The 12,524-nt window shown below is 40.9% G+C and overlaps 1 protein-coding gene across 1 annotated transcript; it reads left to right on the top strand.

Annotated features, from left to right (window-relative positions):
• The first annotated feature begins 9,529 nt into the window (after nucleotides 1-9,529).
• On the top strand, nucleotides 9,530-10,186 carry LOC109817061 (uncharacterized). Its single transcript, XM_020382255.1, has one exon. The coding sequence runs from the start codon at nucleotides 9,530-9,532 to the stop codon at nucleotides 10,184-10,186; it is 657 nt and encodes a 218-aa protein (XP_020237844.1).
• The last annotated feature ends 2,338 nt before the right edge of the window (nucleotides 10,187-12,524 follow it).

Below are 12,524 nucleotides of genomic sequence, written 5' to 3'. Positions count from 1 at the left end.
GATATAATCCTCACTCGGGTTTACTCGGATGATGTTACTTACACACTTGGAAGTCCAGATCCACCGTCAGGTATAACACAACTGGGTACGGGCTTACCACAACCTTGGCATGCATAACCAAGTCAATTGGGGAGTTCGCCCACCGACTATCCGCAAGGATCCACGCACCTTCCCGAGTAATTGGTTAAGGGAATAACCCTCGACCTCATACCCCGCTCCAACACTAGCTAAGGACTTAGAGGAGACTCACCCAATCCAGTGGCCTATCTGAGCACCACTATCCCAAATCTAGTGGCCTCCCTGAGCACCACTCTCATATATCAATGGCCTATCCAAGCACCACTCTCAAGAGACTCTATGTAAGCTCTTCCAGTTCGAAAATATTTTTCCTCTCCTCAAGTCCTAGGCTAGACTCATGCCATAAGGCATCACATGCAATTATGCATCATACATCATATATGGTCTGCCCACCATCATGATCAACAATCATACACATGTCATAAGACATCACATGCAATAATGCATCATACATCATACATGATCTACCACCATTATGATCAATAAACATACCCATATGAACATATACACATGTCATATCATATTCAAACATTCATACGTATCATCACAAAACATACATATGAATCATACCTCACCATACATCATATATCATACATACATGATCTAAAACTTCGACTTTAAACATGCATAAGCATCAATTTAAATCCATTATTTATAAATATATTCACGCTCGGCGCAGCTTGAGCTCGCTCAGCCTAATCCCAACCTGAGAGTCCTAAAACTCATCCACACCCGGCGCGTTCAACTCACACTCGGTGTCCTTGAGACAGAGACTCCTAAAATTCTTCACGCCTGATGCAACCAAATCAAACCTGGCCCAACATCCAACCCGAGAGCCCTAAGCTCTTCCACGCCTGGCGCGCTCAACCTGTGCACGGCCTAAATCCCAGTCAGAGAGTTCAAAACTCTCATCCAAACTAAAAAATTCAGCCACATGGAAACACAAAACACAATACATAGGCTCTATACGACTCAAAATAAACTTAAATCTCACATGCATCCAAACTATGCATCAAAATCATCAAATCCTCCTTTTTCTCAAAACTCCAAAATGAGATATTCTTCAATCCATTTATGGATTCTCAACATTCATGCATCAATTGAGTTTCTAAACTCACATGCAACCTAAACAACAAATATTCTAGCTTCCCTCACCTAAAGATTGGCTAAAAAAGAAAAAGTATAATTCCCTTCCGATGTTCAACTCGGAACTTCAATCTTCCCAAAGTAAGCTTCCTAATCTGAACCCCTTCATCATGGGCAAAAATCACATGCAGAACGGCCCGTTCTAAAATCAGAACGGCCCGTTCTACATTCAGAACGCCCCGTACTCCAACCAGAACGACCTGTTTTGGGATTTGGAACGACCCGTTCTCCCTCCAGAACGGCTCGTTCTCAACTACGTTTTTCAGGTCAATTTAGTAGTTTGGAATGACCCGTTCCAGTTTTTGAACAGCCCATTTTGGGCTACTAAATCAGCCATTTTTTTTCTACGTTACATATGCAACATCAAATTTCATATATATGCAACATTCTCAACTCATTTTCAACCAAAAACAACACATGCAACAATCAAGGCACCAAGATATGCTCAACTCACTCAAGAAAACATCAAAACTCCAAATCTCCTTTGTGACCCACAACTCAACCAACAATAAATCCAACAATACAACACAAAATTGGGAATTTTAAAAGGTATCAAACAACATGCATACTACATAGGAATAATGCAAGTTTCCCTTACCTCTTAGGAGAAACAAAATCAGTCAAGATGGAGAGAGGGAAGAAGAAGCTCCACACGAATTTGAGCTTGAGTCCTAAGAGCTTCACCCTCACCCCAAACCTCTTCAAACACTAATTAGTTATACCAAAAAAAAAAGAAGAAGATATTAGGAATAAAGAGTAAAGAGTCACTTTCTCTTATTCTAACTTTACTATTTCAAGAACAAACTCATGAAACCTTCCCCAAACTAGAGTGTTACACAAATTTCTAAAAAAAGGAAAACATGAAATATAACACATTTATAAAAAAATGATTAGCAGTTTGTAAACATTAAACTATAAAAATATTGTAACCAGTGAAAGGATTTCTTTCACTATCACGTGAGAATTGTCAAACTTACATGCGGAATAATTATCAAAACATTTACATAATTGGAAATTGGTTGATACAAAATTGAGTGAAAAATAAATTTTCATATGTTCAAGATATTGTTATCGACTTTTATTTATAGTTAAAAATGAAACAAATATAAGAACTATGTCAAATTTAAAAGGAATTGACTTGTCAAATAAAATTAATGAAATTCTAACAAAAGACTAATTTTTCAACATTACTTAATGATTTGCAATTCAGGTTTGAGACATAAAAACATTATCTTTTTAAAATTTCATTTGTACATTAAGGAGATTAGAACATAGAGAAAAGATGTTGAAACTGTTAAATGAGACACAAAGTAAGTTTATATAAATTTATCTCATTTAATACACATGAATAAAAGATATTTTGTTTTGCTGTACAATATATACGAAATATTAACTTATGATTCTCAACACTTCACCTTTTTTTTTTTTCTTCATATCCAACTTGTTACATATATAACTAATTCTTGGACTCCTTAAACACATAAACACGCCAATAATTTAAAAAATAAAAAGCAGTTAATTAAATAAAACACAAAGAAGCATCTATAAAAAAAATGATGAAAACATAAGATAACTGACGTGAAAAAAAAAAAAAAATTCTTTGTTTCCTTTTCTTTCATTTAAGAATTTTATTCTTTTCATAATCTATTTAGAGTATTGGTTTTGATTAAAGAATAAATATCATTCTGAACTCAGAATAAGAAATCGTTCTAAATACAAAATGAATATTCAAAATCCATGTCGAAAACATTTTTCCTGTCACTAAACATAAAACTAGTTGAATGTTCCATGTGTTTTACAAAGGATTTTTATTTATGTTTAAAACAATGTTTGTTTATCTCTAAAACATGTTTTTAGAGAAAATTAATCTGTTTTTTTAAGTTCAAAACAGTTGATTGACAAGATGAACTTAGGGGGTTTGATATTAGTTCACTCCAACTCGTGGCTACGTCCAGTCCTCATTGAACCTGTGAGATTTTCACTATGAACAAACTATCCAATCCAACTGGTTGCACATTCATCACTCAAATGGTTCACCGTTCACCAATACAGAGCTCACAACTCTTGCAGAAACTTCGACCCTGATGCACCCATAGTGCATATTTTCATTCTTAACCACAAGTCCACAACACCCCACGTCTTGGTTAGGACCAAACAACATAATAGTTTATCTATGATTGTTTTCACAAATTACTACTTCTCCATCTCTCTCTCTTGCACTAAGAGAGCCTTTCCTCTAAGAGAATATTATCTATCAATTTTATATGATTATTTGAACGCTCAAGGTTTTAGATAAAAAATGGGTACATTCTATCTCTTGAAAGAAGGATGAAGAGTGAGTGTCCTCATTAGAGAAGGTAAGTATAATCATTCGACTAGTATGTAAGTTTGATTTTTGGTAGAAATAATTCTTAATTAAACTTTACTTACTTTGTCAGAGTTTAACAAGAAACTTTAGGACACTAATGCAAAAATAAAAAAAGTAATAATTTATCTCCATCACAGGTGTTCCTGTGTTAGGATACACACTCCAATTATCCTTGTTGTAGCGGGTCGGGTCCGGGGTCTAGGTCTTCTCGTCCTTCTTCGAGTAGTCCGAAATGAGGGGGGGTGCTTGCAAAGACACTCTAACGCTCAAGTAAGTGCTCGGCGTATTAAATGCGGTAGTTGAAAAGTTAGTTACGTACCTCGCTAGGGTCCTATTTATAGTGATTCTTATTGGGCCGCGATTAAGGACTGGGCCCCGGGAAATTAGGGGCTAATCCGGTGCATTACATAAATTAACCTCTCCATAATTATCCTGGCGTAAATCCATGACTTGGTCGAGCACACCGACACGTTCCGTTCAGATTGTGAGTGGTCGGTGGGCTCGGGTATTCGACCTAGTCGTCCACAGACTCGGGTATTTGGCCTAGTCAGCCACCATACGGTATACAATCCTCGCAGCGTCGAGGATGGAAAAGACGAAGACGTTTTAATTGTATAGGGTTGTGGTTCTCGGCGTGGAATGGCAGATGTTGCCTCCGACCGCTAGTAGTAGTGTGCATGTTCCTAGTGTAGTCGGTTTTGCTAACCTCGGTGGTCGTGGCCGGTTCGAATTTCCTTGTGCCAAACATCCTCCCTAATTGCTAAGCATGTTATGATGAGGTCGGCTGTCTCCGAGGAGAGGTTGCAGGGATGACTTAAGGAGGCTGAGGCGACGTTGAAAGAGGCATTGACCGCCAATGCAAAGGTCACCGAGTCGGTCGAAGAACTGAAGAGGGCAGCCGACACCCATAGGAGAGAGGTCGACGACTTTATGTTGACGGTCCAGAAAATGAAAGTCAAGGCCACCGCTGCAGCAGCCGAGATTCTCGGCTAAATGAGGCCGCTACCAAGTTCGAAGCCGAGGCCACCGAGAAAATTCTCGACCAGCACGATGTCAGCTTCCAACATGCTATGCGACAGGCCTTCTACTTTTGTGAGGTCTCGGCTAAGTTCAATTTTGATGTTAGTCGAGATTTCTACGGTGGAATGTTCACAAGTTACGCCGAGTTCCCTCAGGGTGCTCAGCTTGACGAAGAGGCTCCACCGGCAAGGGAGGAGGAGCCGATCATTGATGTGGTCGGCGATGGGAATCCGGAGGACTCGGCCGCGGTGTAAGAGGTTGACTCTGGTGGTAGTAGGTTAGGGTTAGGATTTTTTTCTTGCTTGTAATCAGGCCATTAGTGCCTTTTGTGATCGGCCATTGGCGTCGTGGACAAAGATGATTTTTTGTGTAAGTAGCCGTACTGATCGACCATACTTTAATGAAATATTTTACTTTCCAATTTTTTGCCATATTCATTAACGCCTAGTAATATAAACACAACCGAATGGTATGCTCGGCCGAAGGGGGGTTAAATTCATGTTTGTCGCGAATTAATGCTTGGTGTGAGTTCGGCTCAGGAGTGCTCCGCCTAGGCGTGCTCGGCCTCAAAATGCTGGAGTACGTGAGAGTGCTCGGCTTGAGCGTGTTCGACCTAAGCGTGGTCGGCCCCGGAATGTTGGGTCATGCGATTTGATACGTGGTGTATTTAATCCGCGAGAGTGCTCGGCTTGAGCGTGTTCGGCCTAAGCGTGGTCGGCCCTGGAATGTTGGGTCACGCGATTTGATACGCGGTGTATTTAATCCGCGAGAGTGCTCGGCTTGAGTGTGTTTGGCCTAAGCGTGGTCGGCCCCGGAATGTTGGGTCACGCGATTTGATGCGCGAAGTGTGTTGGAGCACGCGAGAGTGCTCGGCTTGAGAGTGTTCAGCCGAAACGTGCTCGGCCTCGGAGTCGGATCATGCGATTTGATACGCGAAGTGTATTTGATCCGCGAGAGTGCTCGTCTTGAGAGTGTTCAGCCAAGCGTGCTCGGCTTTGGAATGTCCTTAGCCGAGGAGGGTACTCGAGAGGGAAACCTGTCGGGCTCGAATGTACATTTTGAGTGATCGGCCGAGGATTGCTCGGCGTCGACGCATGTTCGTGCGTAGTGTTCGGCCTAGGTACATCCTTAGCCGAGGAGGGTACTCGGGAGGGAAACCTGTCGGGCTCGAGCGCACTTTTTGAGTGATCGACCGAGGATTGCTTGGCGTCGGTGTATGTGCGTAATGCTCGGCCTAGGTACATCCTTAGTCGAGGAGGTTACTCGGGAGGGAAACCTGTTGGGCTCGAGCGCACTTTTTGAGTGATCGGCCGAGTATTGCTCGGCATCGGCATATGTGCGTAATGCTCGGCCTAGGTACATCCTTAGCCGAGGAGGTTACTCGGGAGGGAAACCTGTCGGGCTCGAGCACACTTTTTGAGTGATCAGTCGAGGATTGCTCAGCGTCGGCGTGTGCGTTATTCGAGATTGGACCTGCATGAGCGCGACATTGTGTAATGTGGTCCTCTAGGGGGACGAGCATTTGAGGGCTCGGCATTCGCCTTTCTCATCGAGTCTCGACCCGGTTCTTTTCGTCCATATCCCTCCTCGGCTCTGGCCTGATTTCTAGTCTCTGCCAATTCTTCCATTTGCTTGTACTTCTCGGCTCGGTGTCGGAGATCGTTCATATCACCGGGCAGTTTCTTACACAAGCTATTCACAAATGGACCCGGCCTGAGGGCAGTGCTCAGCCGATCCATTGCCACGGCTGGGTTAAGGTCGTCGATCTCCATGGCGATCTTGTTGAATCGATCCATGAAGCTTCTCAAACTTTCCTTCTTCTCCTGACGAACCCCCGCCAATGCTAGTGAGGTCGTCCTGTACGGTTTGCTCGTCGTGAACTGAAGAGTGAATTGGGACGATAGCTCGCTAAACGAGTCAATGAAAGCTCTCGGCAATCGCGTGAGGCACAAGGCCGAGTCATCTTGAGTAGAGAGGGTCGCTTGTGTCAGGAAAACGTTCAAGTGCTCCTCGGGGTCGGTGGACCCGTCATAGTTCTCGATCGACATGCTCTTCCAATGGTCTAACAAGGTTGCCTCCATTATCCTTCGGGAGAAGGGGTGTCTCAACCTGTGGGTGGTGGTGTCGATATTGCCACCAATCAAAGAAGTAACCGGTGTTTGGGTTACATGGTCGGTGGGGGCATGATAGGCCGACTCCTCTAGGAGTGTGGGAGTTGACGGCACATAGGTTTGGTTCAGACTTCGGAGCTCGGCATTTTGTCGGCGCAGTTCGGCCAACTCCCTGGCATCGGCTTCTCTCTATCTTTGGAAGGCTGCCATTTCCTCGCGTAATGCACGCAAGTCATCGTGGAGGTCGGGCTGGGCTCCGTCGGCGTTCGGCCGGACCTCTTGTATCACAGGCTCCGGTTGTGTTTGAGGCATTCCATATGGGTATCGTTCTTGGCCGGTCATGACGGGATTGTTCTCGGGGTTGGGGATCGGTTGAGTCGATGTCGATGGTCCTTTGCGTGTTACTACCATATCTCGGTCTCAGTTGTAGAGTTAAAAGGGGCTGAAAACGTCTCTTCGGCCCCATGGTGGGCGCCAAATGTTCCTGTGTTAGGATACACACTCCAATTATCCTTGTTGTAGCGGGTCGGGTCCGGGGTCTAGGTCTTCTCGTCCTTCTTCGAGTAGTTCGAAATGAGGGGGGTGCTTGCAAAGACACTCCAACGCTCAAGTAAGTGCCTGGCGTATTAAATGCGGTAGTTGAAAAGTTAGTTACGTACCTCGCTGGGGTCCTATTTATAGTGATTCTTATTGGGCCGCGATTAAGGACTGGGCCCCGGGAAATTAGGGGGCTAATCCGGTGCATTACATAAATTAACCTCTCCATAATTATCCTGGCATAAATCCGTGACTTGGCCGAGCACACCGACACGTTCCGTTCAGATTGTGAGTGGTCGGTGGGCTCGGGTATTCGACCTGGTCATCCACGGACTCGGGTATTCGGCCTAGTCGGCCACGAACTCGGGTATTCGGCTTAGTCGGCCATGAACTGGGGTATTCGGCCTAGTCAGCCACCATACGGTATAACAGGCTTCACACTTTGGAAGTTGCAGCTGTAAGTCCTTTTATAGGCACATTGAACAGAGGCGACAAACATGGAGTCCAAGACTCAACAACTCTTTTTCTGTAAAGAGGAATCTGAAATATGTCAGTTGTATGTGACCTGCCATAACTCAAGTTACCATTCTGATGATCAATTCTGATGTGTAGTTTTGATGAGCTTCAAGAAGGTAAGGACTTGCATTATGATTTTGTTGATGGAAGACTTCTTCAGATGTATATGTGTAGCATTCCTTCATGTTCAGGACAAACTGAAGACATAGCCTTCAGAATATATAACGTGCAAGTTATGGTTGTTGTGATGTGTATATAGTCCTTGATACATGCTTCTATGATTTTCATAGTCATCACTCTAATAAGGTGAAATAAAGGTACTCTATTACTCTCTCACTTCTCCATTACAAGAAAAAAAAAACTAACTTTACACATATCAAAGAAATTAGTTATTAACATTAAATTTCACTAATTTTATAATAATTTTTCTAAATTGTCCTTACAATAAATACTAAAAGAAGTAATGTAACTAAAAAGTGATATATTAAAGAATGATATTTTAACAAGGATATCATTAAACGAGATATGGGTGAAATTTTTTATATTTAAAAAATTGTTTTTTCTCTTCTTATAATAGAGAATAAAGAGAGTTCATAAAGTAAATTCTAATGTCAAAATGAGAAATTTATTCAGGTGCCAACTGTTCTTATAGAGTCTTCTTGGAGATGAGCTTGAACTTTAGAGTGTCCTTGCTACAATGAAAGCCTTGCCACACATGAAGATGATATGACCTGGTTCAGAGTAGTTGTGACTAAATGTAAGGTCATGTTCTTGGATCAAAGATAATTTTGAGACTTCTCTTCTCGAACATTCTCGAGAACTTCAACAAAAGCTTAACATTATTCTACTACTGATAGCTTCACTCTTCTAATGAACTCGTAGGCTTCTTTGTTCAAATGAAATCAATCTTACTCATTTGATGACCCGTTAGTGATCGTGCAATTTATATGAAGGACATACAAATGATTCTTTAATATTGGCTTATTGTCTCTAAAGGTCTCTTGAGAGATACGATGTTGTCTTGTATGCTAAGCTATATGTTTTGAACTGATTTTAAATTCACATCCTCTAGTTTAGATTGTTGGAGTTTTTTTCAGTGATGGATCCTTATTTTAGAGACAATTCTGATCATCCTTTCTGAAGTTTTCATGAGGACCTTCCTCTTCCCCTATTTGAATCAATCTTACCTTTTGATAAAAGCCTTCTCCTGTCAAAGGCGTTTTGATCATTTTGAGGTTGTTATATGTTTGATAAGTGATTTATCCTCGGTTCAGACTCTGTTATGATGCTTCATTCATAATTATTCTCAAGGATATGCATCATTAAGCTTCATGTAGCGAGTGAGTCAAGTTCTTCTATTGATGTAAAAATGATGATATTACCAATCAGTTTGATGATCCTTGGACTATATGGTGGCCTTCTAATCCATCATTTGTGTTGAAAGTGTGCCTGCAATAGCTGCATACGTGGATGTTTTAGCCAATTTAAGTTTTAAATTTTCTATTGCTTAGAATCTATTTTTTAGGAGTTCTGATTCTGTTTCATCAATTCAGAAACTATTTTTTTCATGCCTAAAAATAAGGGATATTTTGTTTTGTATTTTTGACTCTAGCTTTATTTAAAGAGCAAATGAATAACAGTTATGATATCCTTTGTGAAATATATATGCTCTTCTCTTTTTTTAAATCTGATTTCAACAAATTGGTATTGAGAGCTTTCATCTTGAGGGATCTGTGAGTTGTGAGAAACCATAATGGAAGCAGACACATCACACATAATACCACCACCAGTTTTTGATGGTGAGGAGTACGACCTATGGGCTGCAAGGATGACTACCCATCTTGAAGCACTAGATCTTTGGGAACCGATAGAAGAAGACTATGCAGTTCATCCACTGCTTGAAAATCCTACAGTGGCTCAGCTGAAGAATCACAAAGAGAGGAAGACAAGAAAGGCCAAGGCTAAAGCATGTCTTTTCTCTTCGGTTTCAAAAATCATATTTACGAGAATTATGAATTTGAATTCCGCGAAGGACATTTGGAACTACCTCAAATCAGAGTATCAGGGTAGTGAGCAAACCAAAGGTATGAAGGCACTTAACTTGGCTAGAGAGTTCGAGATGCAGAGCATGAAGGAGACAGAAACTATTAAAAGTTATGCTAACAAATTGTTGAGCATTGCAAACAAGGTACGTCTCCTCGGTAAGGATTTTTCTGACGAAAGGATAGTGCAAAAAATACTTGTTACTGTACCTGAAAAGTATGAATCCAAAATATTAGCATTAGAGGAGTCAAAAGACTTGTCAAATATCACCCTTGGAGAATTGGTAAATGCTTTACAGGCACAGGAACAGAGGAGAATGATGAGACATGAGGAGGCAGTACAAGGTGTTTTTCATATAAAAGCATAAAATTCAGAAGGAGGCAAAGATAAGAAGAACAACAAATGGAAGAACAAGAAACCAGAAAGCTCCAACAACCAACAAAATGATACTTTTCCGCCTTTTCCACATTGCAAAAAAACAAACCACTCTAAAAAAAATGTTGGTGGAGGCCTGACATCAAGTGCAGAAAATGTGGCAAGCTGGGGCATGTAGAGCGGATTTGCAAGTCACTGGAGGAGGCAAAGGTGTCCATGGAGCAACAAGAAGATGAGCAACTCTTTGTTGCAACATGTTTTGCTACAAACAACAGTTCCAGTGATTCATGGTTAATAGACAGCAGTTGTACAAACCATATGACGGACGACCAAATGCTTTTTAAAGAGCTTGACAAAACCATTGTTTCCAAAGTAAAAATTGGAAATGGTGATTTCATCTCAGTCAAAGGAAAAGGAACTGTTACTATAGAAAGTTTAACAGGTTTGAAACATATCTCTAATGTCTTATATGTGCCTGACATTGACCAGAATTTGCTTAGTGTGGCGCAGCTAGTTGAAAAGGGCTTCAAAGTTATATTTGAAGATAAATGGTGCTTGATTAAGGATGCAGAAGGCAGAGATGTGTTCAAGGTGAAAATGAGGGCCAAAAGCTATGCTCTAAATCTAATGGAGGAAGAGCAAATAGCTTTTCCAAGCACCTGCAATAGCATTGAATTATGGCACAAAAGGCTCGGACATTTCCACCTTGTGGGACTTCTATACATGCAGAAACATGCCTTGGTGAAAAGTGTGTTGTTGCTTGAAGACAAACTGGATGATTGTGTAGCTTGTCAATATGGAAAGCAAGTTAGATTACCATTTCTCAAAACAAAGTGGAGAGCAACACAAAAATTGCACTTAGTACATACAGATATTGGAGGACCTCAGAGAACAACATCTTTGAATGGTAATAGATATTATATTACATTTATTGATGATTATTCCAGATTTTGTTGGATTTATTTCTTTAAATCCAAGACCGAGGTAGCTAAAATATTCTGGAAATTTAAAGCATTGGTGGAAAATCAAAGTTGTTGCAAGTTACGCACAATAAGATCAGATAATGGGAAGGAATATGCAAATGACACCTTCAACAAATTTTGTGAAGAAGCTGGCATAGAGCACCAACTCACTGTACCATATACCCCACAACAGAATGGTGTAAGTGAGAGAAAAAATAGAAGTATCATGGAGATGACAAGGTGTATGTTGCATGAAAAGGAGTTTCCAAAGAAGCTGTGGGCAGAGGCTGCAAGCACTGCAATATTTTTGCTTAATAGGCTACCATCCAGAGTGCTGAACAGAAAACCCCATTTGAAGGCTGGTTTGGTTACAAACCATATTTACAAAATCTAAAAATCTTTGGTTGTCTTTGTTTTTCTTTTGTACCACAGGTTAAAAGAGACAAGTTGGACAAGAAGGCAGAACCAGGAGTTTTTATTGGATACAACAATACTTCCAAAGCTTATAGAATTTTCCAACCACAAAATGGAAAAATTCTTGTAAGTAGAGATGTCAAGTTCATGGAAGAAAAACAATGGAGTTGGGAGGAGTTAATAAAGAAGCAACTACAAAAAATTCCACAATTCGTTGATGATGATATAGACAACTTTCCAGTTAGAGGTACAAGACTCTTATCTGAAATTTATGAAAAGAGTAATGTAGTTGTCTTGGAACCTTCTGATTTTAAAGAAGCTGAAATGGATGATAAGTGGATAGAAGCAATGAAGGAAGAGCTAAAGATGATCGAAAAGAATGACACTTGGGAGCTAGTGGACAGACCTCAACACAAGCAACCTATAGGAGTCAAATGGGTTTATAGAACTAAGCTAAACACAGATGGTTCTATAAATAAATACAAGGCTAGGTTGGTCGTGAAGGGCTATGCTCAAGTGTTCGGAGTGGATTTTTCAGAAACGTTTGCTCCGGTTGCACGCCTCGATACAATCGGAATGTTGCTTGCTTTGACTGCACAAAAGGGATGGAAAGTTTACCATTTAGATGTGAAGTATGCCTTCCTAAATGGTTATTTGCAGGAGGAAATATTTGTGGAGCAACCAGAGGGATTTCAAGTCAAGGGACAGGAGGAGAAGGTCTACAAACTAAAAAAGGCCTTGTATGGTCTTAAACAGGCCCCTAGGGCCTGGTACAGCAGAATTGATGATTATCTTCAAAATCTTGGGTTTATTAAAAGTCCAAGTGAAGCTACATTGTATGTGAAAATGATGGATACTAACTTAATCATAGTTTCTGTCTATGTTGATGACCTACTTGTAATAGGGAATGAAGAAAAGTTAATAATGGAGTTTAAAGCTGAAATGTTGTGAGTG

The sequence above is a fragment of the Cajanus cajan genome, chromosome 8 (assembly GCF_000230855.2).
Source record: "Cajanus cajan strain Asha chromosome 8, NIPB_CcT2T_4, whole genome shotgun sequence".
Classification (NCBI taxonomy): Eukaryota; Viridiplantae; Streptophyta; class Magnoliopsida; order Fabales; family Fabaceae; genus Cajanus; species Cajanus cajan.
The sequence above is the reverse complement of the archived record's forward strand: the minus strand, read 5'-3'. Positions and strand labels throughout refer to the sequence as shown.

Excerpts from the sequence above, each read along its gene's own strand:
- LOC109817061 (XM_020382255.1), top strand. The coding sequence starts at position 9,530 with ATGGAAGCAGACACATCACACATAATACCACCACCAGTTTTTGATGGT.